The sequence below is a fragment of the Sebastes umbrosus genome, chromosome 19 (assembly GCF_015220745.1).
Source record: "Sebastes umbrosus isolate fSebUmb1 chromosome 19, fSebUmb1.pri, whole genome shotgun sequence".
NCBI classification, from domain to species: Eukaryota; Metazoa; Chordata; class Actinopteri; order Perciformes; family Sebastidae; genus Sebastes; species Sebastes umbrosus.
Window position 1 is genome coordinate 1,323,526 of NC_051287.1, and position 27,714 is coordinate 1,351,239.

The 27,714-nt window shown below is 38.0% G+C and overlaps 2 protein-coding genes and 1 long non-coding RNA gene across 11 annotated transcripts in view; 1 reads left to right on the top strand and 2 right to left on the bottom strand.

The window, feature by feature from the left end:
• Positions 1-2,797: 2,797 nt before the first annotated feature.
• On the bottom strand, positions 2,798-18,848 carry LOC119478843. The gene is made up of 3 exons (XR_005204513.1): positions 18,708-18,848; positions 16,799-16,881; positions 2,798-3,638 (listed from the first exon to the last, which is right to left on the bottom strand). It is a non-coding gene; the product is annotated as an uncharacterized LOC119478843 (long non-coding RNA).
• Positions 4,412-16,410, top strand: LOC119478841. The gene is made up of 6 exons (XM_037753847.1): positions 4,412-4,786; positions 10,247-10,279; positions 10,395-10,682; positions 12,378-12,707; positions 15,183-15,265; positions 15,391-16,410. Exons 1-6 carry the CDS (start codon positions 4,744-4,746, stop codon positions 15,508-15,510), a joined length of 897 nt encoding a protein of 298 aa, XP_037609775.1. The 5' UTR covers positions 4,412-4,743; the 3' UTR covers positions 15,511-16,410.
• A 3,852-nt stretch (positions 18,849-22,700) lies between the features above and the next one.
• mctp1b (multiple C2 domains, transmembrane 1b) overlaps positions 22,701-27,714 on the bottom strand; it is a 32,653-nt gene continuing 27,639 nt past the window's right edge. For all 9 annotated transcript variants that reach the window (XM_037753019.1, XM_037753023.1, XM_037753020.1 and 6 more), the window contains 5 exons: positions 27,642-27,695; positions 27,440-27,549; positions 25,294-25,403; positions 25,114-25,211; positions 22,701-23,403 (listed from right to left, as the gene is read on the bottom strand). In XM_037753019.1, the coding sequence (XP_037608947.1) occupies positions 23,332-23,403; positions 25,114-25,211; positions 25,294-25,403; positions 27,440-27,549; positions 27,642-27,695 (444 nt within the window). In that variant the 3' untranslated portion in view covers positions 22,701-23,331. The remainder of the gene's footprint in view (positions 23,404-25,113; positions 25,212-25,293; positions 25,404-27,439; positions 27,550-27,641; positions 27,696-27,714) is intronic.

The window sequence follows — 27,714 nt, forward strand, 5'->3', positions numbered from 1 at the left end:
TAGTTTTAGGATTGACTGGTGCACAAAAGAGTGCTTCAGTCTAACCTTATTAAATCGTGGAACCCTGTATCTCCGATTTGATGGTAACAATTGATATTCACTGTTCAAAACGTGGTTTGGGTCAGAGACGATGGTGTGACCCCAACCATGTTTTGAACAGTGAATATCAATGTGTGACGCACTGAGCTCTGATGACTCACGGTGTCTAATCTGCTCCCAGTGGTTGAACTGGTAACGAGGTCAACGGGTACAAACACACAGACCGGGAGGGAAGTAAATCAAAGATGCTCACTGTAAAGCAGAAGTTGGATCATCAGGAAGGAAGTGAACCGACCTGAGAGCAACAGAGTTCATGTACGACGACGACGACGACGAAGGAGACGTCGGCTGCAGAGCCGAATAAAAAGAGATATAACTCTGATAATGAAAATAATTCATGTCACTTTTATCATTGTAATGGTTTCTTTTAGTTATATTTGGCAGAGGAAAAAACAGAAACTAGCCACTAAAATGTCATATCTCAGGTATCAGAGAGGATCCAGATGCAGAAATGTGCTTTTTCTGTTTTCATTTATTCTATTTATCCAAATCAAATCAACTTCTGAGGATGATGAACACCTGGAATTACACACAATAAGGAAACGGTGTGGGTGAACTGTCATACTGTAAGAAAACGACCCACTGGTGGAGCACCGGGTGCACTGGGAGCATCCCACCTGGGAAAGCACTTCAAATGAAAACACCAATAAAATGTGCCACCATCATATCCGTTTTAACGCAACTTGTGATTTTTAGGTTGTAGTGGCTCAGTTTTAAAGTTAGAGTGAAGATACTGGTATCATATGAAACTACCTGATGACTCCATCGGCACCAACCATGTCATACTTGGTTGAGGAAAAACTGACAGGGCCGAAAAATTACGGAAAAATGCGGAAGAAAAGCAGAAAAAAATCTGAAAAATTACCAAAAAATGTCCCAAAAATTTCCAAAAAGGAGGAAGAAAAGTCTGAAAAATGTCTGGAAAAATGTCCAAAAAATATCCGAAAAATTACAGAAAAATGTCTGAAAAAAGGCAGAAGAAAAGTCTAAAAAATTACTGAAAAAATATCCCAAAAATTTTCAAAAAGGAGGAAGAAAGGCAGAAGAAAAGTCTGAAAAATGTCCAAAAAATATCCCCAAAATTACAGAAAAATATCTGAAAAAAGGCAGAAGAAAAGTCTGAAAAATTACTGAAAAAATATCCCAAATATTACCAAACAAATTCCAAAAAGGCGAAAGAAAAGTCTGAAAAATGATCGAAAAAATGACGGAAAAATTACCAAAAAAATTCCAAAAAAGGCAGAAGTCTAAAAAATGACTGAAAAAAAGTCACAAAAATGTCCAAAAAAGGAAGAAGAAAGGCAGAAGAAAAGTCTGAAAAATGTCCCAAAAATACCTGAAAATCACAGAAAAATGTCTGAAAAAAGGCGGAAGAAAGTCTGAAAAATTACCGAAAAAATTCCAAGAAAGGCAGAAGAAAAGTCTGAAAAATGTAAAGAAAAAAGTCTGAAAAATGAAGCTTTAAAACCTGATGAATCCATTGGCACCAACCATGTCATAGTAGCTTGTCATGAAGGAGGTTAAATAACGCTCCAAACTGACACAAAATTTTGTCATGTCCATGTTCAAATGGGTCCCTTGACCTCTGACCTCCAGATCAGTGAATGTAAATGGGTTCTATGGGTACCCACGAGTCTCCCCTTTACAGACATGCCCACTTTATGATCATCACATGCAGTTTGGGGCAAGTCATAGTCAAGTCAGCACACTGACACACTGACAGCTGTTGTTGCCTGTTGGGCTGCAGTTTGCCATGTTATGATTGGAGCATATTGTTTTATGCTAAATGCAGTACCTGTGAGGGTTTCTGGATCAATATCTGTCATTGATTTGTGTTGTTAAATAATTTACAATAATAAATATATACATACATTTACATAAAGCAGCATATTTGTCCACTCCCATGTTGATAAGAGGATTAAATACTTGACTAATCTCACTTTAAGGTTCATTTTGAACAGATACAAAAATATAGACACTCCAGTTGAATAGGGTAAAAAAATGTAATCAATAGATATCGTGAAACTTCCCCAGCTGATTACAGACATTAAGACAACTGACAAAGACAGATATGCAAATGAGGCCTTATCTAATGCTAACTTTTGGTGAATTTAGGAGAAATCCACTGACGCAAATAGACAAATTAGTAAAATAAATGTTTTCTTTCTTTCTTTGCATGAAAGAACAAAGACTTTGCCTGTGATGTCTCACCTTAATCAATAAAATAGTAATAAAAAAGCCATTCACAGTTTCTCAGAGCCCACAGTGATGTCTTCAGATTACTCGTTAAAGATGTTCTGTCATATATGAGAAAGAAAAGCAGAAAATCCTCTCATCTGAGAAGCTTAAACGGGAGAAATATTCTGTAATTTTGCTCGACTAATAGTTGCCGCCCGACGCTGTTCCAGCTTCTACACTTCAACAGTCCAACACAGAAGAGCTTCTGTCCTCAGTGACCTCTGACGGTGACCTCTGACCTCTGTATGTCCTTATTAGTACTGAGATTATTGTATGATAATCGAAGCACACGAGTCCCTCTGCTGGACGAAGCTGAGCATCACACACACTGAACAAGTCCTGCATTCAAAAGTCAGTGTTTTATTATTATTATATTACTGGACCATTATTATTGATGCATTAACCTGTAAACACGACGTTAATGTTACAGCTGGTGGAGGCGGAGATCATTTTAAATGTTTTATATACTTTTAGTTAAATCTAAAACACACCATCATATTTTATAAATTGATCACGTTTTATTTATAAATGCGGAGCAGTAGAAATACAATAATTCCCTCTGAGATGTAGTGGAGAAGAATAGTACTGCAGGCTAAAAATTAAAGTACAAGTAGTCATTATCTCAAAACTGTACTTACAGAAGTAAAGTCCTTGAATAAATGTACTTTATTTTTATTTTTATTTATTTTTTGCATATATTTGCAAAAGCATCAAACAGGACAATCAATTTAAGAGGACATACTAAACTAATAATTTAATAATTGTTTATTTTCACTTTGAGCTGTGTTTTTATGGAGGCCGTAACCTGCCAAAATAAAAAAATAAAAAAATAAATAAATGTCTTTAAAAATAGCAAAAATGATATAAAAATAAATATAGATATTAATTTGCATAATAAGGCAGGAATATATAAAAAAATGTCAAAAGAAATGTGTCAAGAAAATACAACAATAAATAAATAAATTTAAAAATAGATATACAATAAATAACAAAATAAGTAAATAAAAGCAAAAATTAATAAATACATTTAAAATGTAATAAAAATAAATTCATAAATAAATAAAAGGGAAAATTAAACAGAAGACTAAAAAAATAAGGGAATATTATTATTTTTTTATTCGTTTATTTTTTACTTTGGCAGGTTATGTCTTCCATACCTTTTATGTTCAAGTGCTGTAACACATAAAGTGTTCTGTGTAGAAATATATTTTCTCAGACAAACACTACACAGTCGTTACAGTCGGTCTAAACTTCATTACAGTCTCAGCAGCAAAGAGCCAGGATGCTATGGAGGACAGAACCTGCCAACATAAAAAAATAAATGAATAATTGACTCAATAAATAAATAAATAAATACAACAAAATAATATTAAAAATGAATGTAGCCATTAATTAATTTATCAAATGTGACATGAATTGATATTTGTGTTTTAATTTGCTTCTGTATTTATTTATCTTCATGTTAATTCCTTTATTTATTTGCTCTTGTTTAATTTTCCCTTTTATTTATTTATATATTTATTTGTATAATGTTTTCGATTAATGAATTTTGCGTTATTCATTTATTTTTTATTTATTTAATTATAATTTATTTTAAATTATTTTATATCTATTTTTTAAATGTATTTATGTATTTATTTATTTATGCACAATGTTCCCTTTGCATTTCACCGCTTATTTATTCCCCAAAACTTATTTATTTCTGTATTCTTTTCTTTTTATATTTCGGCCTCATTATGCCAATGAGGGGGCTGCCACTCAACGTGTGTCATCGTGGGGTCAGAGTACATAGATCGGCTATATGCTGGCCAGCTAGCTGCAATAAATGTAGAAATACATACAAAATAAATGCAAAAATTAAAACATACATTTTAAAATTAATAAAAAGAAATACATGAATAAATTAAAGGGATAATTAAACAGAAAAGAAATAAAAGAAATAAATAAATAAGAATTAAACAGAAGAGAAATAAATACATTCATTTTTAATATTTTTTTTCTACATTTAAACACATATTTATTGATTGATTGATTGATTGATTGATTTTTGATTTGGACAACTACAAAGAGACTCTCAACCTTCCTCCTACTATAGTTCTACACTACTACTGAGCAGCAAATACAAATAAACACACAGATTTGTGTGTCAGCCCAAAGAGAGAACAGAGACTGGACACCAGTATGAAAACTGTGTGATCCTCTGGTCAAACTGTGAACACGGCTGACAGGAAAACAAGGTGAACACGTGACAGAGACTCAGTCGGACGAGGACTATTGGCTGTAAAACTGCAATCAGATATATTCCAGTAAAGCTCCACCTCTTCCTGTACGCAGATATACACTGAGGACAGCACATGTGATGATCAGAGCAGAGAGACGGGCGGAGAGACGGTCTACCTGGACGTCATGGATCACCTGTTGGTGCTGATGCTGTTGCTGTGGAGCTCAGGTAGGACTCTGCTTTAAACATGATGTGTTATTATTCACATATTTCATCTTTAAATCAGAGAACAAACTGATCACACACACCAACATCACATCAAATGTTCAAAGGACGACTAAAAGGGGAAATGTCCAGGGTTCATACAGCTTTTATAAAGTCAAATTACATACAAAAAAGTGGGATTAATTTGTGATTAATCACGATTAACTATGGACAATCATGTGATTCATTTGTGATTAAATATTCTAATTGATTGACAGCCCTAGTTTTGGACTGTTGGACGGACATTTAAAGACATTTAAAGACGTCACCTTGGACTCTGACGAACTGTGCTGCACATTCTTCACTGTTTCCTGATGTTTTATAGACTCAATGATTGATTACTTATAGATTCATCAACTATTAATATAGTTGCAGCTGTAATTCAGTCTCCTCCCAATGACTCTCTGCTCATGTTAACACGTCCACCGGACACTGACAGCATTAATCTGATGGGAACATCTCAGTCCGTCCTGGTTGTCATGGTAACAGAAACCACAGTTTCATAGTCTGTAATCTGTCAGCAGCTTCTTATCAAAATGATCAGTTCCACAGAAATGCAGCGAGAGAGGTTAAAGGGACATTTTGCAATCCTTTACGTGGATGTCCACTAAGTGCTGATGGTAAATGTAGTCCACTGCCATCTTGTTTTTTATGCCGTCGCCATCCTTGTATTTGTCTGCCACCATCATGCAGTGTGTTCCAATCCGCGTACTTCCGTACTTACACTTACTACTTTGAGTGCATAAGTGCGTTCACACTGGGAAGTACAGCAGAATGCAGTGCACTCAAAGTACCCGGATGTTGTACTCAGAACGGTCAGATCGTTGAGTGAGGAACGCTGGACACTTTCCACACTCAACTGTCGCCATCTTGGCTACGTAGCGGAAGGGGCGGAGCCACGACCACGACCACGACCACTATTCAAACATACGAAGATAACAGAATAAAACAATACGTAAACATACCGGTGCATTTTTAGCCAACAGGAGGACACATCGTAGGCGACGACGTTGGAAACGTAATTTCCACTCTGCTTTCTTTTCTTTCCAGAAGATATTTTGGCGGGTAGCGAGCCGCGGTCAAATGTTGCGATCGTCATTTCCGGTCAGTGCGCCGCAGAGTATTCGATTTGAGACGACCCTACCCCGTTGAAATTTACGCACTACTCAAGTGAGTACAGAGTGCGCTACATTGAAGTGTACTTCTGGCCATCTTGGTATTTGGCCGTCACCATCTTGGTTTTTAGCCGTCGCCATTTTGGTTTTGGTCCTTTTTACTGTTTCCTGTTTCCTCTCCTGCAGCCGTATCATTAATTTACTGCTAATGCGAACACAACATTTCCTGCTGCTACTGCTTCACATTAAAACACCTCAACTGTATGAACCATAGAAGAAGTGGACCGCCAACTGGTTTTGAAGCCTTGAGTTTGCCGTTTTGGCCGTCGCCATCTTGTTGTTTTTAGCCATCGCCATTTTGATTTTTGGTCCTGTTTAGTGTTTCCTGTTCACTCTCCTGCAGCCGTAACATTAGGTTACTGTTTTTAGCCGTAGCCATCTTGGTTTCATGTCGTCACAATCTTGGTTTTTGGTCGAAGTTGCTTGGTTTTTAGCTGTCACCATCTTGGTTTTTGGCCGTCACCATCTTGGTTTTTAGCCGTCACCATCTTGGTTTCTAGTCATCGCCATCTTGGTTTTTAGCTGTCACCATCTTGGTTTTTGGCCGTCGCCATCTTGGTTTTTAGCCGTCACCATCTTGGTTTCTAGTCATCGCCATCTTGGTTTTTAGCCGTCACCATCTTGGTTTTTGGCCGTCGCCATCTTGGTTTTTGGCCGTCACCATCTTGGTTTTTGGCCGTCACCATCTTGGTTTCTAGTCATCGCCATCTTGGTTTTTAGCCGTCACCATCTTGGTTTTTGGCCGTCGCCATCTTGGTTTTTAGCTGTCACCATCTTGGTTTCTAGTCATCGCCATCTTGGTTTTTAGCCGTCACCATCTTGGTTTTTGGCCGTCGCCATCTTGGTTTTTAGCTGTCACCATCTTGGTTTTTGGCCGTCACCATCTTGGTTTTTAGCCGTCACCATCTTGGTTTCTAGTCATCGCCATCTTGGTTTTTAGCTGTCACCATCTTGGTTTTTGGCCGTCGCCATCTTGGTTTTTAGCCGTCACCATCTTGGTTTCTAGTCATCGCCATCTTGGTTTTTAGCCGTCACCATCTTGGTTTTTGGCCGTCGCCATCTTGGTTTTTGGCCGTCACCATCTTGGTTTTTGGCCGTCACCATCTTGGTTTTTAGCTGTCACCATCTTGGTTTCTAGTCATCGCCATCTTGGTTTTTAGCTGTCACCATCTTGGTTTTTGGCCGTCGCCATCTTGGTTTTTAGCTGTCACCATCTTGGTTTTTGGCCGTCGCCATCTTGGTTTTTAGCCGTCACCATCTTGGTTTCTAGTCATCGCCATCTTGGTTTTTAGCCGTCACCATCTTGGTTTTTGGCCGTCGCCATCTTGGTTTTTGGCCGTCACCATCTTGGTATTTGGCCGTCGCCATCTTGGTTTTTAGCTGTCACCATCTTGGTTTCTAGTCATCGCCATCTTGGTTTTTAGCTGTCACCATCTTGGTTTTTAGCCGTCACCATCTTGGTTTCTAGTCATCGCCATCTTGGTTTTTAGCTGTCACCATCTTGGTTTTTGGCCGTCGCCATCTTGGTTTTTAGCCGTCACCATCTTGGTTTCTAGTCATCGCCATCTTGGTTTTTGGCCGTCGCCATCTTGGTTTTTGGCCGTCGCCATCTTGTTTTTGGCCGTCGCCATCTTGGTATTTGGCCGTCGCCATCTTGGTTTTTAGCCGTCGCCATCTTGGTTTTTGGCCGTCGCCATCTTGGTTTTTAGCCGTCACCATCTTGGTTTTTGGCTGCCACCATCTTGGTTTTTAGCCGTCGCCATCTTGGTTTTTGGCTGTCGCCATCTTGTTTTTGGCCGTCGCCATCTTGGTATTTGGCCGTCGCCATCTTGGGTTTTAGCCGTCGCCATCTTGGTTTTTAGCCGTCGCCATCTTGGTTTTTGGTCGTCGCCATCTTGGTTTTTAGCCGTCACCATCTTGGTTTCCAGTCATCGCCATCTTGGTTTTTAGCTGTCACCATCTTGGCTTTTGTCCGTCACCATCTTGGTTTTTAGCCGTCGCCATCTTGGTTTTTGTCCGTCACCATCTTGGTTTTTGGCCGTCACCATCTTGGTTTCTAGTCATCGCCATCTTGGTTTTTAGCTGTCACCATCTTGGTTTTTAGCCGTCACCATCTTGGTTTCTAGTCATCGCCATCTTGGTTTTTAGCTGTCACCATCTTGGTTTTTGGCCGTCACCATCTTGGTTTTTAGCCGTCACCATCTTGGTTTCTAGTCATCGCCATCTTGGTTTTTAGCCGTCACCATCTTGGTTTTTGGCCGTCACCATCTTGGTTTCTAGTCATCACCATCTTGGTTTTTAGCCGTCGCCATTTTGGTTTTTGGCCGACACCATCTTAGTTTTTTGCAGTCACCATCTTGGTTTTTGGCCGTCGCCATCTTGGTTTTTGGCCGTCGCCATCTTGGTTTTTAGCCGTCACCATCTTGGTTTTTGGCCGTCGCCATCTTGGTTTTTAGCCGTCACCATCTTGGTTTCTAGTCATCGCCATCTTGGTTTTTAGCCGTCACCATCTTGTTTTTTGTCTGTCAACAAAGTACAACTGAACTCCCAGACCGGACAACGCCGCAACAATCAATCAGCAGGTAGCCCCGCCCTAAAGCATCCCCTGCTTTATGGTCTATCTGACTCTAAATGGGACCACCATTTACTAAATGAACATCATGCTGTAATGAAGAAGACTTGAAACTAGAGATTGAGATCATAAACTCATGTTTACAATGTTTACTGAGGTCATAAATCAAGAGAGAAGTAGAAGCTCATTTTTTCATAGACTTCTATACAACCAGAGGAGTCGCCCCCTGCTGGCTGGTAGACAGAATGCAGGCTCTTCAGCATTGTCTTCACTTCTCAGACCTGGCGGTAGCCCACTGGGACAAACACGTAGACACACGGGGCTTTTATTGTGAAGCAGTCACAGGAAACACAATGTATTCACAAAACAGGACAGCAGGCATTTTGTTCATTTTGTTGTCTGTGGATCAATCTGAAATATTATCGGGAGTAACAGACGGATTATGAGACAGCGTGCAATAACAACGCCATTCTTGTTTTTGGCGTGTCATTTAACGCCATGTAGTCTGTACTGAGAGAAATGTAAATGCATCCGTGTGAACAACAAATACCAGAGTTTTAACCAGGAGACCAGTGTCTTGACTTGTAAGTTACGTTAGTGACTTTGGCGCATGGCGACTGTCACGTGTTCTTTAGTGACGTTTGTGACATGTTTTCCACGTTGATTCCGTACGTATTTGATTTCCGTACTTATTTTAAGCCCAACAATGACGTTTTTCCTAAACCTGACTAAGTGGTTTTGTTGCCCAACAAATGTAATGTGTTATTTGTACGCCTCCCCGTGAGACCGGGTTGCTACTTGACAGCTAGTTACCTTAATTATTTAATTGTGGCTGTATAAACATCTTAACTGTGCTGATTGTGATTGTTTTAAACTGTAGCGTGCAGAGATTCCTTTTGTGATTATTGCTGCTTCTCAGCTAAATGGGAACAGGTTGGAAATAGCCGCCTACAGACGGCATGAGGTTAGACTTGATCAACACGCCGTCCTTTGGTTAGTTAGTTACTCACTGTTTGATGATCCACGATGGTTCGGGTGGTCCAAGAGATGTTTGAATGGTGTACTGCGAGATACTGGGTTAGGCTATAAACTGCTTTGGCTGAATGTAGCGTCATGAACAAAATCAAAACCCCAAACAAACTAAATAAACACAATAAGTTCAAATCAGTGAAACAAATTCATCCAAGAAAACTTTGATGCCGCAGTACAATTAGTCAAAACACATGGCGGGTGAAGGCTGTTTCCTTGTGGCGTCTTCCATAGTCCACTGATTTCAGCACACCTGCCTTCAATACAAGCTTCCTGAGATACGAGGTCAGGTGACACTGTGCACTTGGTTTAACTCCAAAAGTACCACTATTTACTTTAAAGTAACTGAAGCTAATATGAAATTATAAGAGCTTGCTAGAAATGGCTTTAACAGTGATGTTGCACTGTAAATGAGCTGAACTGATGAGGACATCTGATGAAATGTTGAAGTATTCCTTTAACTCTGTATGAACTGACTTGTGTTCTGTGTATCCACATGTTCACCTGTTAAACTGGTAAAATGGCTCCAGAGTGAGTTCACTGAGGGGTTTCTGAGCTGCTAGAAAATGATTTTTCAAAACAACCTGAGAGTGTTTGTTCTGTCCACGGCTGTGATCCAATCATGCTGCTTTATCATTTTCTCCTCAGGACTCCAGGCTGAAGGAGAACACACCTCAACAGGTAAATAGAGAAAGAAAAGACAATTAAAGAATCATTAAAGCAAAATCAATCAAGTTTTAGTTTGATCTGGATTAAATTCACTTCTTTTACTGATGACTCTCTTGTTTCTGTTCAGAGTCTGATGATGTCAGGTTGGTGGGAGGAGACAGTCGCTGTGCAGGAACACTGGAGGTGAAACAGGGAGAGTGGAGACCAGTGGTGGACATCAGCTGGACCCTGAAGGAAACAGCTGTTTTCTGTAGAAAGCTGGACTGTGGCTCTGCTGTTTCTGTAGGATGGAGAGAGGAGTCCTCAGAGAGATCTGTGTGGTGGATCAGCTATGACTGTGTTCAGTCTGGATCTGCTCTGAGGGAGTGTGCAACACCATATACCTCTCCCAACATCCTGGATCTCACCTGCTCAGGTAAGCCCATCAGTGACATCATCTATGACAGTAATGTACCCAGGTTGACACACACATGCAGCAGCTAGAATGGCAGCAGACTGACTCCAGCAGCCATGACGGAGTCTGATGAGCTGCTGCCTCCGTAAATCAGCTGCTGAATGCAGCCAGATATATATCTGTATATATGAAACATACATGTCTGCTGCTTCAGGAGTCCCCTGGGCCGACCAGCATCCAGCCTGAAAGGACTCCTTCTTCAGCTTGACAGCTTTCTTAGCCACTGGTTTCCACCAGCAGCTTCTTTAGCTGCCACCATAACAGGCACCAGTGACCTACTGGCCACAACTTTGAGCAGCTCAGCTCAGCCGGGGGCTCGTCAGTATCTCCACACCCACGTGTCCTCCTTCACCCTGGAAACTCCTTAAAGAGACAGAGTCCAGCCCCTATCCCTTTTAGATGTTAGGGATCATTTTCTAAACAGACTTTTATTCTGGGTTACACATCTTCTCAGAAAAATAAGAAAGAATTAAAACTTTGTAACTTGTCTGTGTGGAGAGCAAAGATTGTGGAGTAGCTGAGCAGAAGGAACAGAAGAGAGAAATCTGCAGATGATGATGATGATGATGATGATGATGATGATGATGATGTGTTATTGTTTGATGAAGACATGATGTCATTATAAATCACAATGGCATTAAAAAGATGTGTTCTGTTGTTAATGATGAACTCATGTTGGAACTGTTCTGAGTCCAGTTTGAATCACTGAATTGTTGTTTCATGACATCTTTATTATTTAGTGTCTGGTGTCTTTGATCTCTCTCTATTTGATCTTCTCTCATCTCTCCAGACTTTGTCAGGCTGGTGAATGGGACTAGTCTGTGCTCAGGCAGACTGGAGGTGATGTCCAACCCGTCCAACCAGTGGTGGTCCTCAGTGTGTGACGCTGACTTTGACCAGCAGGATGCAGAGGTGGTCTGTAGGCAGCTTGGCTGTGGGGCTCCTTCAGTCCTCCAGGGGGCGCTCTATGGAGACGTGGAGGCTTCAATGTGGACCAAAGAGTTCCAGTGTGGAGGCCATGAGTCTGCTCTCCTGGACTGTAGAAGCTCAGGCTCAGAGAGAAACACCTGCTCACCTGGCAAAGCTGTTGGACTCACCTGCTCAGGTAGAAGAGGAGCTGCAGCTCTGATCTGGTTCATTTCTGTTCTAATGAAACTCACTTTATTCTTTTACTGATGACTCTCTTGTTTCTGTTCAGAGTCTGATAACGTCAGGTTGGTGGGAGGAGACAGTCGCTGTGCAGGAACACTGGAGGTGAAACATCAGGGAGACTGGAGACCAGTGGAGGGCTCTGACTGGACCCTGAAGGAAGCAGCTGTTGTCTGTAGAAAGCTGGACTGTGGCTCTGCTGTTTCTGAAGGATGGAGAGAGGGGTCCTCATGGAGATCTGTGTGGTTGATCTGGTCTGACTGTATTCAGTCTGGATCTGCTCTGAAGGAGTGTGCAACATCATTGACCTCTTCCTCCATCCTGAATCTCACCTGCTCAGGTAAGCCGATCAGTGACATCATCTATGACATCATGTCATCTGACACCTGTCTGTCTGTCTCTGTGTTTGTCAGACTGGTGACATCACATCCTTCTTCAGGGTCCATGTTGTTGAAGGGCGGGTGAACGTGACGTTTCATCATCTCAATCATCTCTCTGTGTTTACAGACCTGCTGCTTCAGCCCAACATCTCTGTGCCCTCCTCCATGGACGGGGTCTCCGAGGCCCAGCAGCAGGGGTTTCACGTGTTGAGGGGCTCCACCTTCACCATCAGCTGCTCCATCCAGCCGCAGTACCCAGGAGGCTCCTTCCAGCTCACCTTCAACTCCTCCACCTCAGCAGACAACTACACCCAGCCAGCTGTCAATCACTCTGCCCACTTCCTGTTTCCTGCTGCAGAGCCCGCCCACCAAGGAAGCTACAGCTGTGTTTATCACCTCTATGCTTTTTCTCACAACTTCTCGTCTGAGAGCCGTCTGATCTCTGTCACTGTCGTAGGTAAGCTGACTGTTTGACTACTGTCATTGTGTGACACATGTCATACAGTAACCGAACTTATACAAAGGACATTCTGCATGTTTGGTTACCAGGATAACTCTGGTTCTCTGAGAACTGAGAGAGGAATTTCACTATGAGCAGGTCCATGAAGCTGTCCATGGGCATCGCAGACATTAAGGCCCAGACACACTAACCCGACATCAGAGAACTAGCGGTGATGAAGGCCACCAGTCGCGTCTTCTTTGTCTTGGCCAAAAAGTTGCACTCGAACTCACCGCAAAGACGACAGCCGACGGCCAGTCAGCACGAACGTTCTGCACCTTCATGAGAGGAAATAACTCTCCACACCAGCAGGTGGCGGTGGTCTGTTGTTGTCAGTCAGAATAAGAAACAGGAAGAGTGAGGACGGCAGATATACAAGCCGTTGTTAAGATATGTAGGGGTTCTACTTTGGTAGGTTTTGGTTATTAGCAAATTAATTAATAAATAATAATATAATTATTAATATTAATAAAGATTATCAATAAACATTAATAATAAACGGGGCACCACCCTGGAATCAGGGACCAATGACCAAAACGTTAATATAGTCTCATTATATATGCTAAACTATCAATTTGGAATGTTGATTAATAATTAAATTAATAACTATAACCAAAATAGATAGTAAAGGTTGAAGGATATCGGAGTTCTTGACATAGCAGAGGTTGGCAGTATTCACTCTTGTGCAACATTAAAGAGACCAGCGTGTATATTCCACAAACATTTATTTACAAGTTAATAAAGGTTCAAAACACAATATTAATCTAACTAAATAACTAAACTAAACAAACCAAACAAAGTGTGTGTGTGTGTGTGTGTGTGTGTGTGTGTGTGTGTGTGTGAGAGAGAGAGAGAGGGGGGGAAACAAGATGGGTTCTTGTCTCAAAATGTCTGTATGGCCTACAAACAAAATGGCGGGCACTGTAAAACTACAAAGATGGCTGAATCAAAGATGGCGGAATCAAAGATGGCCGTCAGCATGTCACCACATGACCTCTTTGTTCTTCTGAGAAGAAGGACAGAGAGGGGGGTGATGTGGGGTTAAGATTATCTGAAGCTGTATGTTTATGTTTAACTAATTCACAGTTTCTGTATGTGATCTTTATGTGTGTTAGATATGCAGTGGGTTAGAAAAGATGGTTAGTTTGCATGCAAGACCTTGTCTATGTGAAGCATAAACTAAACACATCAGATGTGGCGAAGCCAGTTACCCAAAAATCAAATACAGATAAATCAACACAGTCAAACTCAATGAATAACATTAAACCAAATCAATACAAGTACTTTCTAGAAATCAAAGTTGGACAGTCTTGCTCAGCCCTGTGCGATTGCTAATGCTAAGGCCCAGTACGTTACCAATCCATGGAAGAAAAGGGTTTGTGATTCCATGTGTTGAAGTTGTGGTTCCAAGTCAAAGAGGTCGTCTTTGCTGTTAGTTTGGTGCTTTCTTTGCTTGATAGCTTGAAGTTAGCTGGTGGAAAGGGCAGAGCACTCGCGTCGTCTGCCGTTTGGTTCCTTGGTTGCAATGGCTGTTTCCTAACAGGCCATTGATCAGAACCAGAACTGTTTTGCAAGTTCTGGACTTGAGAGCCGTTCACCTCAACCAGGTCAGCCTGGGTTGAGGAGATGAAGAGCAGGAAGAGCACAGCAGCTCACCTCTGGCACGTCAGGAGAGATGAGCAGATGAGAAGAAAGAGTTCGAAAGAGAGGGAACAAAGGACATTCCTCTGGTTTTGTTCTGTGTGAATTTCACACCTCTGGGTGAAATGTTACTGTAGCCAATGAGGACTGAGATGAGTCCTGTGGTCAAGGATCAGGTTACTGAGGTCATGAGGTCACTTGAAACCAGCCAGATGCTGGGTCCCTACAGATACGTACATGAAACAAAGCGGCGTCTGACGACCAGTTTGACACCACTCTCACTCACCACTCAGCTTCATTCCAGATGTTCACGTCGCTGAGAAAATATCCGTGTGTCCTGTGTGTTGGAACGATCAGATGAGATGAAGATGAACGATGAGAAGAGTCTTCTGTGTTTGTCCTCTTGACTTTACTCGTCGGTTTGCTTTCCTCACTTCCGTTTCTCTTCTCGTGCACTGATTGGTTTAAGCTGAACAGCCAATCAGAGTGATTTCTCTCACCGACGAGCTCCGCCACCGATTCAACACGCTGAATCAGCCGAAACACCTCCGACACGGGAAGACTAGAGCCGACGGTTAATACAAGGGAAATATATCTTATTCTATATATTATAAATCATGACTCATCCCTAATATGAAGTAAATATGAAGTGTGAGAAGTTTAAGAGATGAGTCTCCATGTTGAAGTGGTTTTAGATGTCAGGTCACTACAGTTTGTGTTTAATGGGAGCTGTTGGACTCCTGATGTCATGTGATGTGATGTGATGTGATGACTGTCCATGTGTTTGATCAGATCTAAGGCCTTTCATCATCAGAGCCATCGTCCTGCCGCTGATTCTGCTGTTGGCGAACATTGGCCTTTACTTCTACTGTAAGGTACTGACACACGTCTGTTGTTCAGACCACTGACTGACATGAAGCTCTCAGTCTGTGTTCATTGAAGTGAAGAGAGAGAGGAGTGATGCAGGAAGTCACATCTGTGTGCTGTCATGTGTCTCCAGGCCACCAGGGGGCAGAGGCCGGGCAGACGGGAGAAGGCCGAGCCGGATTATTATAACCTGGGTGTTCCTGCAGCTGAAGGAGGGCCGACTGAAGAGGAAGGAGCTCAGGGAGCAGAGTAGCACCTCCACGGAGCTCATCTCACACCCAGATGGATTTATAACACACAACCCACCAGCAGATCATTTTATACGCATGTTCCCTTTAAACAAGCTGTACATATTATATTACATTATATACTATATTATTATTACTCTCAACATGAAAACCAACAATGTGTTAGTCTCTTCATACGTTCTGACTTCCTGTCAGCTTCCATCTCATTGGTTCCTACTGAAGACGTAATTCTTTAAAAACACTTCCCAAATATATAGTTTCATTTGAAAACTAGCCTTTAAAGCAGGAATACCGAAGTCCAAGCAGCCGGCACAACTTGAAACTAAAGACACACCGACCCAGGCCGATCGGGAACATCCATCCATCCATTATCTGTAACCGAACATTAATCTACCATGTTCAACCCAAAATACAAGTATGAACCTGGAACATTTTGTACTTTAAGGGATATACTTCATTTTGTGATACAGAACTTTGCTTACTTCATACGAATTTTGCTTGATTTTGTGGTTTAAGAAATTTACTTAAATTTGTGAACAAGAATTTTACTAATTTCATAAGAATTTTTCTTAGTTTTGTACATTAAGGAATATACTTAAATTTGTGATCAAGAATTTTGCTTCACTTTGTACATTAAGGAATATACTTACATTTGTGATTAAAAATGTTGCTTATTTCATAGGAATTTTGCTAAATGTTGTAGTTAAGGAATATACTTAAATTTGTGAACAATATTTTTGCTTATTTCATAAGAATTTTTCTTAGTTTTGTACGTTAAGGAATTTACTTAAATTTGTGAAAAATAATTTTGTTTATTTTTGTAGTTAAGGAATATACTTAAATTTGTGATCAAGAAATTTGCTTAATTTTGTACATTAAGAAATATACTTAAATTTGTGACCAAGGATTTTGAGACAAGATGTCCTCATTACTAATCCAATAATGTGAATAAAAATATGAACACATATGCAGCAGCAGCCTTCAGAGATGATAAAGATTAATAAATTAATAAAAATGTGGTTTATTCTACGTGGAGAGGACGTCACTTTAGGACGTCTGATCAAAACCATTTAAAGACAATATGAGAACATTTTTATGACAGAATAAAAAACAAAACACACATACTTGTATTGCACAGAGACATTTAGTACTAGTACTACTTTAACAAAGTTCTTTTTGAAGTCGGGTCCAGGTGGATCATTATTGGACGACACCATGTGACCCGTCTGCTCACAACCATTTAACAACCAAAACCAAAGCAGAGCGTCATCAGAAGGAGAACTTTACACTCACCTGTGCAGATCTGTGTTCAGATGTGCTCCAAATATTCAGTTCTCAGGTCACCATTGTTGCTGTTGGATCAGGACTCATGTTTGCTGGGAGAGATGAAATGATTCAGATCACTGTAATAAATGTATCACCATCATCTGCTGTGTTCAAAGAAATAAAACTAATTTGTGACAAAAAAACTCTGATATTCTCTGAGATTTTATAGTCGTAAATCTACAAGAAAATAAATCCACAAATTTACGAGAAAACAACTTGAATATTCTCAGAAATCCTCTGAAATTAAAGTCATAAATTTCAGATAAAAAAAATCAAATTTGCAACAAAAAATAACTCAGAAATTCTCTAAGATTAAAGTCATACATTTATGTGAAAAAAATTGGATATTCTCTGAGATTTTATAGTCGTAAATCTACAAGAAAAAAAAAAAAACATATTTACAAGAAAAAAACTTAAATGAAGTCATGAATTTCCGAGTAAAAAAATTTGATTTACGAGAAAAAACTCTGATATTTTATAGTCGTAAATATACAAAAAAAAATTAATGAATTTACAAGAAAAATTAAAGTAAATTTTAAAGTACAAGAAGTAACTCAAAACTGTACATACTAAAGTACAGTCCTTGAATAACATACTTTATTTCAATTTGTTTCCACATATATGCAACAGCATGAAACCAGAAGATCAATTTAAGAGGAAAATGGTTTAAAACATACTAAACTAATAATTTAATAATTATTTATTTCATTTCTTTTGTAAGGCACTTTGAGCTGCATTTTTATGGAGGACAGAACCTGCCAAAATAAAAAATAAATAAAATAAAATAAATGACTTGATAAATAAATCATCATAAACCCTCATTTGCATAATGAGGCAGAAATGCATAAAGAAATGTAAAAAGAAAAGTACATGAATAAATAAGTTTGGGGAAATAAATAAGAGGTGAAATGCAAAGGAAAAATCGTGCATTAATAAATAAATAAATGAATTTAAAAATAAACATAAAACAAATAAAATACATAAATAAATGCAAAAATAAATAAACTTCAAATTTATTCAAATAAATACATAAATAAATTAAAGGGAAAATTAAACGGAAGAGTAAATAAATAAGGGAATTTATACAAATATAAATAAATAAAGACGCAAATTGAAACAGAAATATCAATTTATGTCACATTTTATCAATTAATTAATGGCTACGCAAATATTTTTCCTAAATTGAATTCATATATTTCTTTTTATGACAGGTTCTGTCCTCCATACTTTTATGTATGAAAGGTGCTGTAAAAATAAAGTGTATTATTATTAATATTAAATGCAACATGATTTAGAAAATCAGAGAAAATAAGTGAGAATGAGAAAAACAAAAAAGTAGACTAAGTGACACATGTTGAGCGACAGCCCCCTCATTTGCATAATGAGGCAGAAATGCATAAAGAAATGTAATAAGAAAAAAACTGAAATAAGTATGCAAAGAAAAGGAAAAATCGTACATTAATAAACAAATTTAAAATAAATATAAAACAAATTAAAATACATAAATAAATGCAAAAATAAATAAACTTAAAAAATAAATTTAAATAAAGAAATGAATACAAAGATAAATAAATAAAAAAGCAAATTAAAACAGAAATGTCAATTTATGTCACATTTTATCAATTAATTAATGGCTACATTTATTTTTATATTATGTTTTCTATATTTAATGACATATTTGTTTATTTATTGAGGCATTTATTTATTTATTCATTTATTTCTTATTATGGCAGGTTCTGTCCTCCATACTTTTATGTATGAAAGGTGCTGTATAAATAAAGTTCATTATTATTAATATTAAATGCAACATGATTAGACATCCTCCAGAATTAACTAGACATCGTTAATGAAATGTGATGAATTCATTGTGACTTACACTTCTTTCTCTCTGATGTCCATCGTGAATAAACGTCCATAAATCCTCTTAGAAAGCAGAGACTCCTCGTAGCTGCAGAACTCGCCTGAGAATAGTCCCGTTTTTAACTTTTCTTCAGTATCACAGTAATCCAGTGATAGTTGTCTGTACATCCATGAGTACACTGCAAACAGGAACTACTAAGAGATAATTCGGCATACTTTTAATGGAGACAGTTTGACTGAATGTAAACAAATAAAGGCTAAAAAGAGTTGTAGTCCACCGCTAACTGACTGACGCATGGCAACATTACTTAACTTACATTACTTGTTCACGTCCCCAAAGCATTATGGGAACTGTAGTTAGAAAAACTTGCACGCATGATCATCCCCTCAAATAGAAGTCAGACAAAGAAATCCTAGCAGTGATAAAAAAAAATTAATATTGATGCCATTGATAGATATAAATAAATAAATAGATAAATAAATAAATTAATTAATTAATTAATCAATAAATAAATAAATTTAACAAAAATAATGTAAAAAATTAATGTAGCCATTCATGATTTATCAAATGTGACATGAATTGACATTTGTGTTTTAATAGGCTTCTTTATTTATGTATCTTCATATTAATTCTCTTATTTATAATTTTCCCTTTTTTTATTTATAATAATTTTTCATTGTTTATTTATTTTTGCATTTATTTTTTATTTATTTAATCATCATTTATTTTAAATTATTTTATTACTACTTTTTTAATTGTATTAATGCATTTATTTATCTATGCACAATTTTCCCTTTGCATTTCACCCCATTTTTATTCCCCCAAAGTTATTTATTTCTATATTCTTTTTCTTTTTATATTTCCGCCTCATTATGCAAATGAGGGGGCTGTCACTCAACATGTGTAAGACAAAGAAATATTCGCAGTGATAAACTCCATGAATATTGATGCTATTGATAGTATGAACGATGGTCAACCTGTCTGGCATTATGAGAATTAATCTGAGAATTCAATTTGAAGAAGTTAAAGATACGAGAGAGAAACTGGCAAATAAATATACTGTACTTACTTTGTTACAGTAGTTTCTACCACTGAAAATATACTTAACTTCACTTTTATATAATAATATCAAACAGAGAGCCACGTGGATCTGTGTAGAAATATATTTTCTCAGACAAACACTACACAGTCGTTACAGTCGGTCCAGACTTCATTAGTCTCACCAGCAAATAGCCAGGATACTATGGAGGACAGAACCTGCCAACATAAAAAATAAATTAATAAATAAATATGTCATTAAGTGTAGCAAAAATAATATTCACAATAAATGCAGCCATTAACTAATTAAATGTGACATAAATTGATATTTCTATTACAATTGGATTGATTTATTTATCTTTATATTAATATAAATATTATTTATTTACTCTTCTGTTTAATAATCCCTTTTATTTATTTATACATGTATTTATTTTTATCAATTTTAAATTCATTAGTCAAATATTTGTATTTATTTTATTTTATATTTATTCTTTAATGCATGTATTTATTTATTCAATTATTTATTTCTGCACAATTTTCCCTTTGCATTTCACCCCTTTACTATTTCCCCAATCTTATTTATTTTTATATTATTTCCTTTATACATTTATTTACACATATTTATGAATTTTTGGCTCATTATGCAAATGAGACAAAAATGCAAAAAAAATAAATAAATAAATAAATGCAATAATAGATAAATAAATAAATTTAAAAATTAATAAAAAATAAATAAATTAAAACTATAACATCAATTTATGTCACATGACATTTTATCAATTAATTAATGGCTACATTTATTTTTAATAATATTTTTGCTGCATAAATGACATATATTAATTTATCAAATCATGTATTTATTGATTGATTGATTTTAGATTTTGGCAGGTTCTGTCCTCCATATAATGCAACAGGAAAACAGATTTATGTGCAAAATGACAGAAGTGATGAATCAGTGGTGGAGAGAGATCTCAGGTGGATCTGGACGTCACACGTTAGATGAACTTCACATTCAGTATCCATAAATGCTCTTTGCATATCGTTTATGTTCAGTCATGCAAAACCACTCTGACACACACAAAATGACAGTTCACACCAGACATGCAGGAAATCACATACGAAATACTCCGGCGATATTAAACGGCAGAACAGTGACATAAAAAAAAAAAACAGCAGGAAGTTAGAAAAACTGAAATCAGAAGAAGTGAGAATTATAATTCAAGGTAAAATAAACTGACACAAAAAGTCAGTTCTGTATCTTCAGACTGAGATATTTCCTGGAAAATACAGAATATGAACGTTCATATTATTTCATTTTATGGAAGAATTAAGATACCTCACAAACAAGGAAACAAAGTGAAATACGACACACATTTTTATGTTTTTTCCTGCCATAATGAAATTAAAAACACGTGTAGCTGTTTGTTTTCAGAAACCTAAAATTGCCAATACTAAACACAGAAAAATGTCATTAGTTTCAGGTGTATGAATACTTGTGTGAATACTTTTGGGACGATATATAAGTAAACCAGTAAAGTGATATTGCTGATTAAATGTGCAAACCGAGTAAAGACAGTGGTGGAGGGATTATTCAGATCCTTTACAATACCACACTGTACTCAACTACAAGTAAAAGTCCTGTGTGGAAGTGTAAATAAAAGTATTATCAGAGTTAAAGTATTAAAAGTATAAAAAAGGTCCCCTGTGAATGTTATATACATTATATCATTCAATTATTATTACTCATGCATTACATCTGAGATGTAGTAGAGTAAAAGCATAGCAGTAGAAGATAAATGGAAATACTTGAGTATTACAGTACAGTGCTTGAGTAAATGTACTTAGTTACTTTCCACCACTGGCCTCCGTCCAGATGCACGGAAGACATTTTCATAGGAGGAGTAGAACGTCTAAACTGAACTCTGTGTGCAAAAAAAACGGTGGAATGACCCTTTAACTGCAAAATCATATTAAAGGAAATTAAGTTAAAATGTAAAAACTTTGAGATGCCGTTTTAGCACCTTCTTCCCTACGACGGCGTATCAGGGCCACTGTAGGTCAAAATAAATTAAAAATATGAAGGGAGATGGGTAATATTCAGAGAAAAAAATAAATAAATCTGAAATTACGAGATTTAAATCGTAAATTTACGAGAAATACCTTGGATATTCTCTGAGATTTTATAGTTTTAGAATTATGAGAAAAAACTTGGGATATTCTCTGAGATTAAAGTGGTAAATTTACGAGAAAAAAACTAAGAAATTCTCTGAGATTAAAATCACAAATTTACAAGAAGAAAATTCACAAATTTATGAGACAAAAACATATATATTTTCAGAAATTCTCTGAGATTAAAGTCATAAATTTGCGAGAAAAAAACCCCATCAAATTTATGAGAAAAAATTCGGATATTCTCTGAGATTTTATAGTCCCAAATCTAAGAAAAAAAATATTACAAATTTATGAGAAAAAACTTGAATATTCTCCAAAATTGTTTGAGAGAAAAGTCATCAATTTTGGAGAAAAAAACTCAAATTTAAAAGAAGAAATTTGATTATTCTCTGAGATTTTAAAGCTGCAAATCTAAACAAAAAATAGAAAAATGTACGAGAATTTTTTTCTAGTATTCTCAGAAATTCAAATTTATGAGAATTTCTTTTTAGGATTCTCAGAAATCTTCTTAGATTAAAGTCCTAAATTTACATGGAAAAACTCAGATATTCACCGAGATTAAAGTAGTAAATTTAAAAGAAACAAATATTTAAATTTACGAGAAAAAAACTCAGATATTCACTGAGATTAAAGTCGTAAATTTACAAGTCTCACAAATTTACCATGAGAACACTACGTTAAAATGGAGAAAATACGTTAGGACGTTAGATTAAATTAGTTTAATCTCAGATAATTTCTGAGATTTTTCTCCTGAAAATTTGTGACTTCACAATCTCAGAAAATATTCAAGTTTTGTTTCTCGTAAATTTGCGAATTTAATCTCAGAATTTCTGGGTTTTTTTTCTCTCTGAATATTATTCCCCCTCCCCCAGCTCTGTAATTTATTATTTTCTTTTACCTATAATGGCTCAAATAGGCTGTCGTAGCATCCCCTTATTTTACTGAGCACATAAAGGAAGAGTTTGTAAATTGAACATGTTCATACGAGGTATTACTTACTGAGTGTGTATAAATACTGTCATACATGAAGTAACAGTGAACAGCAATAACATGCAACTCTATCTTTAAAGTAAAATCAGAAACGACCAACACATCGAGCTCAAAACGGCATAAACATGTTGAAATAAATTTTTTAAAAAAACGAGTCCATGCATCAGCAACAGCGCCTTCATACATGCATACATGCATTCATAATATACATTATTATATATGTTCATTCTGTGTTTTTACAAGAAATAAAAAAAAAAACATTAACAGCATTTCTTTACAGGAGTTATAAAATAAATCTTTCCACAGTAACAAAACAAAAGACAACTCAACAGTTACAACTTCTTCATAATAATCAAAATATACAAGAAATATATAAATAAGGTAGTTTACAGTGTTTACAGGAGAGAGAGAGAGAGAGAGGACTGACGGGGAGACGCTAACTCGGGTTTGTCCTCCTGCGTTTGTTGGGACTCTGTCCGGGGTCGACCTTCAGCTCACGGTAATGCATCTGTCCGTCAACACACACACACACGCACACACACACACGCACACACACACACACACACACACACACACAGATTAACATACGATGACAGACCTGAACACCTGTAGCATGAATGTGTAGTTCACAAACACTCTTCTCCACTTCAAAAAGCACTTTAAGTTGTTATGACTAGGGATGTTAATAATTAACCGTTTAACCAACATTAAGCATTTTAACCGATTAATGCTATCGGTTAAAACGGTTAAAAGAAATGTTAATAATGAATTCAAAAGCTGAGAAAAACTCGTCACTTGAAGGGGAAAAGCTGGTCCACCTGAGAAGAGGCTGAGCCGGCGTTACAGATACAGGAAGTCGGCTCCTGTCTATAGCTTGCTTCAGCGTAGGAGATGTAGCCTCGTAGCATTTATTCACCGACAAATAAACTGTACACACACTGTCTGCTACGTTCACAGCTAGAACGCCACCGACAACACACACACGGTCTGTCGGAAACTCACTGAAGTTACGCCGCGCTGACGGAGCGTATGTGTGTGACTACGGGGAGCACGAAGCCTCCGGCAGAGCTACAGATGCTACCGTGGAACAAACACACACACTGTTTGTCGGACAATCGCTGTCGTTAATCCGGACAGACACACAGCTGACAACCTGCTAAACTAAACTAAACGTGCGGTGGAGACTTTTACTGGGAAAGTGGCTGCATGTCTGCGTCACTACACGCAGCATCGTAGCTGCTAAGTTAACGCTCCCGGACGGTGAACTGGAGACTCCGTTGTCTGTTGTGCTCATACACTGCAGCTGGCGCACCGCTGCATGCAAAGCACTAATCTTGTCGGTTAACGGTTAATAATTTGTTAACGAGGGTCGGTTATCGGTGAAGAAAATTTTAAATTTTTTAAAAAGCATCCCTAGTTATGACAGTTTTGTTTTGGGCTGCACTACTGCAAAGTTTAAATGCTCACAGCCGCCATATTGTTGGCTTAAGAACACCAATATAGTAATTAGGGCTGTCAGAGTTAACGCAATAATAACTCGTTAACACTAATTCGTTTTAGCGCCACTAATTTCTTTAACACAACTGGTGATTTTTAGGTTGTAGCGGTTCAGTTTTAAGGCTAGAATGAAGATACTGGTATCATCTGAAACTAGAAAACCAGAAGAAGAATCCATCTGTCATTGTTTTGTGTTGTTAATTGATTTACTATAATAAATATATACACACATTTATGCATAAAGCAGCATATTTGTGCACTCCCATGTTGATAATAATATTAAATACTTGAAAAATCTGCCTTTAAGGTACATTTTGAACAGATAAAAAAAATGTGTGATTGATTTGCGATAAAGTATTTTAATCGATTGACAGCTCTAGTCATGAGTCAAGCTCAAAAACACTACATTTAGTAGCACTTTGTGTTCACTTTGTGTTTTTCACTTTGTGTTTTTCACTTTGTGTTTTTCACTTTGTGTTTTTCTTATCTTTATTATTTGTGTTTGAGCTTTTGTTGTTTTTATCACTCACACCCTTTGTCTTACTCTGAATTGCGTACACAGTACAGCTCTTTTAATGTCTCCAGCTGTCTTAGTGTGTTTAGACTGAGTTTATGTTTCATGTTTTGCTGCAGAAAGGATTTCCTCTTGTGGGAAAATAAAGATGTGAACTGAGCTTTCTCACAAAGCTCCTAATGCTGCTCCGCTCTCTGAGTTACCCACCACTTGAACATCGGAGGGAACTCTGGACAGGAAGTCCAGGAGCTCGTTGTTGTCGATCATGTACGGATCACGCAGCTTCTTGGTGAACTTATTCACACCTGCGGAAGAAAAATGAAAAGCAGTCGTGAGTTTATTCTTCGTTGTTGTGGCGTCGCCGGGAGTAAAAAAGCGGGAACTCACCCCACGCCAGCACAAGGTACCGAAGAGGGATGAGGTAGAGAAGAACCGTGGCCGAACTCAAGGCAGCGATCGCCAAACAGCTGAGAAAAGGCACTGTCCAGTTAACGGTGCTGCGGGGGGGGAAGAGCAGAACACTTGATAGCATTTCACACGCTGAATAATATAACACGTCTGTTGCTGCCTGCATAGAGACGACTTAGTCTTCTTTAGGGAGGTCCAGGGGGTCTTCAGGGGGAGATAGCAGGTCAACAGTAGATGTCACATAGAAGTGGTGTGTCAAGTTGTTCTAGTGTATAAGTGTTTAGAACAGTATATGATGCTCATCCCCATGCTCTATTATGTCTCATAAGTTGCTGCAGCAATTTTTGGGTTGATACCATTTTGTTTGTTCCATAGATTTGTTGCTAAATTTAAACATTTTTCTGAAATTTTTTCAAACACGTCGGACTTTTGTTCTGCCTTTCTATGGCTTTTTTCTGACATTTTTCTGACTTCCTTCAGACATGTTTTTCCCTTTTTTCAGATACTTTTTGGATATTTTTCGGCCTTTTTTCTTAGATTTCTTTGCCTTTTTTTGGACATTTTTTGCCTTTTTTTCTGACACTTTTTGGATATTTTTCCTATATTTTTCTGACTTTTTTTTTCCTTTTTTCGGACACTTTTTGGATATTCTTCGGATATTTTTCAGACTTCTTGAGGCCTTTTTTTCGGACATGTCAGACTATTCTTCTGCCTTTCTTTGGCCTGTTTTAGGACGTATGTTGGACTTTTCTTTTACCTTTCTTCTGCCTTTTGTCGGACATTTTTCAAACTTTTTTTCGGAAATATGTCAGATTTAAACCATGTTTTACCACTCGAGCATTGATATCAATAACCACATCTGGAGATTTCTGCAAGAATTAGCATTTTTCAGTGATTGGATGGCGAGCACTTCTGTTAGGTAAACTGCTCTGAAACCCCCTTATTGTCAATCTAGCTAGGAAAGCCATCCATCCTCTGAATGCTCTAGGTCTCTAGTCTGATCCATCCATCCTCTGAATGCTCTAGGTCTCTAGTCTGATCCATCCATCCTCTGAATGCTCTAGGTCTCTAGTTTGATCCATCCATCCTCTGAATGCTCTAGGTCTCTAGTTTGATCCATCCATCCTCTGAATGCTCTAGGTCTCTAGTCTGATCCATCCATCCTCTGAATGCTCTAGGTCTCTAGTCTGATCCATCCATCCTCTGAATGCTCTAGGTCTCTAGTTTGATCCATCCATCCTCTGAATGCTCTAGGTCTCTAGTTTGATCCATCCATCCTCTGAATGCTCTAGGTCTGTAGTTTGATCCATCCATCCTCTGAATGCTCTAGGTCTCTAGTCTGATCCATCCATCCTCTGAATGCTCTAGGTCTCTAGTTTGATCCATCCATCCTCTGAATGCTCTAGGTCTCTAGTTTGATCCATCCATCCTCTGAATGCTCTAGGTCTCTAGTCTGATCCATCCATCCTCTGAATGCTCTAGGTCTCTAGTCTGATCCATCCATCCTCTGAATGCTCTAGGTCTCTAGTTTGATCCATCCATCCTCTGAATGCTCTAGGTCTCTAGTTTGATCCATCCATCCTCTGAATGCTCTAGGTCTGTAGTTTGATCCATCCATCCTCTGAATGCTCTAGGTCTCTAGTTTGATCCATCCATCCTCTGAATACTCGAAGGTCTCTAGTCTGATCCATCCATCCTCTGAATGCTCTAGGTCTCTAGTCTGATCCATCCATCCTCTGAATGCTCTAGGTCTCTAGTGTGATCCATCCATCCTCTGAATGCTCTAGGTCTCTAGTCTGATCCATCCATTCTCTGAATGCTCTAGGTCTCTAGTTTGATCCATCCTCTGAATGCTCTAGGTCTCTAGTCTGATCCATCCATCCTCTGAATGCTCTAGGTCTCTAGTTTGATCCATCCATCCTCTGAATGCTCTAGGTCTCTAGTCTGATCCATCCATCCTCTGAATGCTCTAGGTCTCTAGTTTGTGGCTGTAAAGTTTGGATGAGGCTGTGATTATCCTAGAGGTCACCATAGGTCATTTTCAATAAATGGTCTCACTAATCTGTGCTTTAACTGCCTCATCCTCGAGGTTTAACTCTACTTTTTGCTGCTCGGTGATACCCACTTCTTTATCCTCTCTCCATACGACGCCACGTCATCCAGAGCGCTCTGAACACTGATGAACACGTCCTGGATGGCGTAGAGTTTGTCCATGAAGCCCTTGTGCTCCGACTCCTGACGGGGACGAGGGGAAAGGTCGGTGTTTCAATACATTTAATACAATATTAATAACACGTGAATACACAGCTGTTTTATGACGACACTACCTTGTCCTCTTTATCCTCCTCTTCATCTTCCCATTCGAACATGGCCTCCACGGACTGCAGCAGAAAAAGAAAC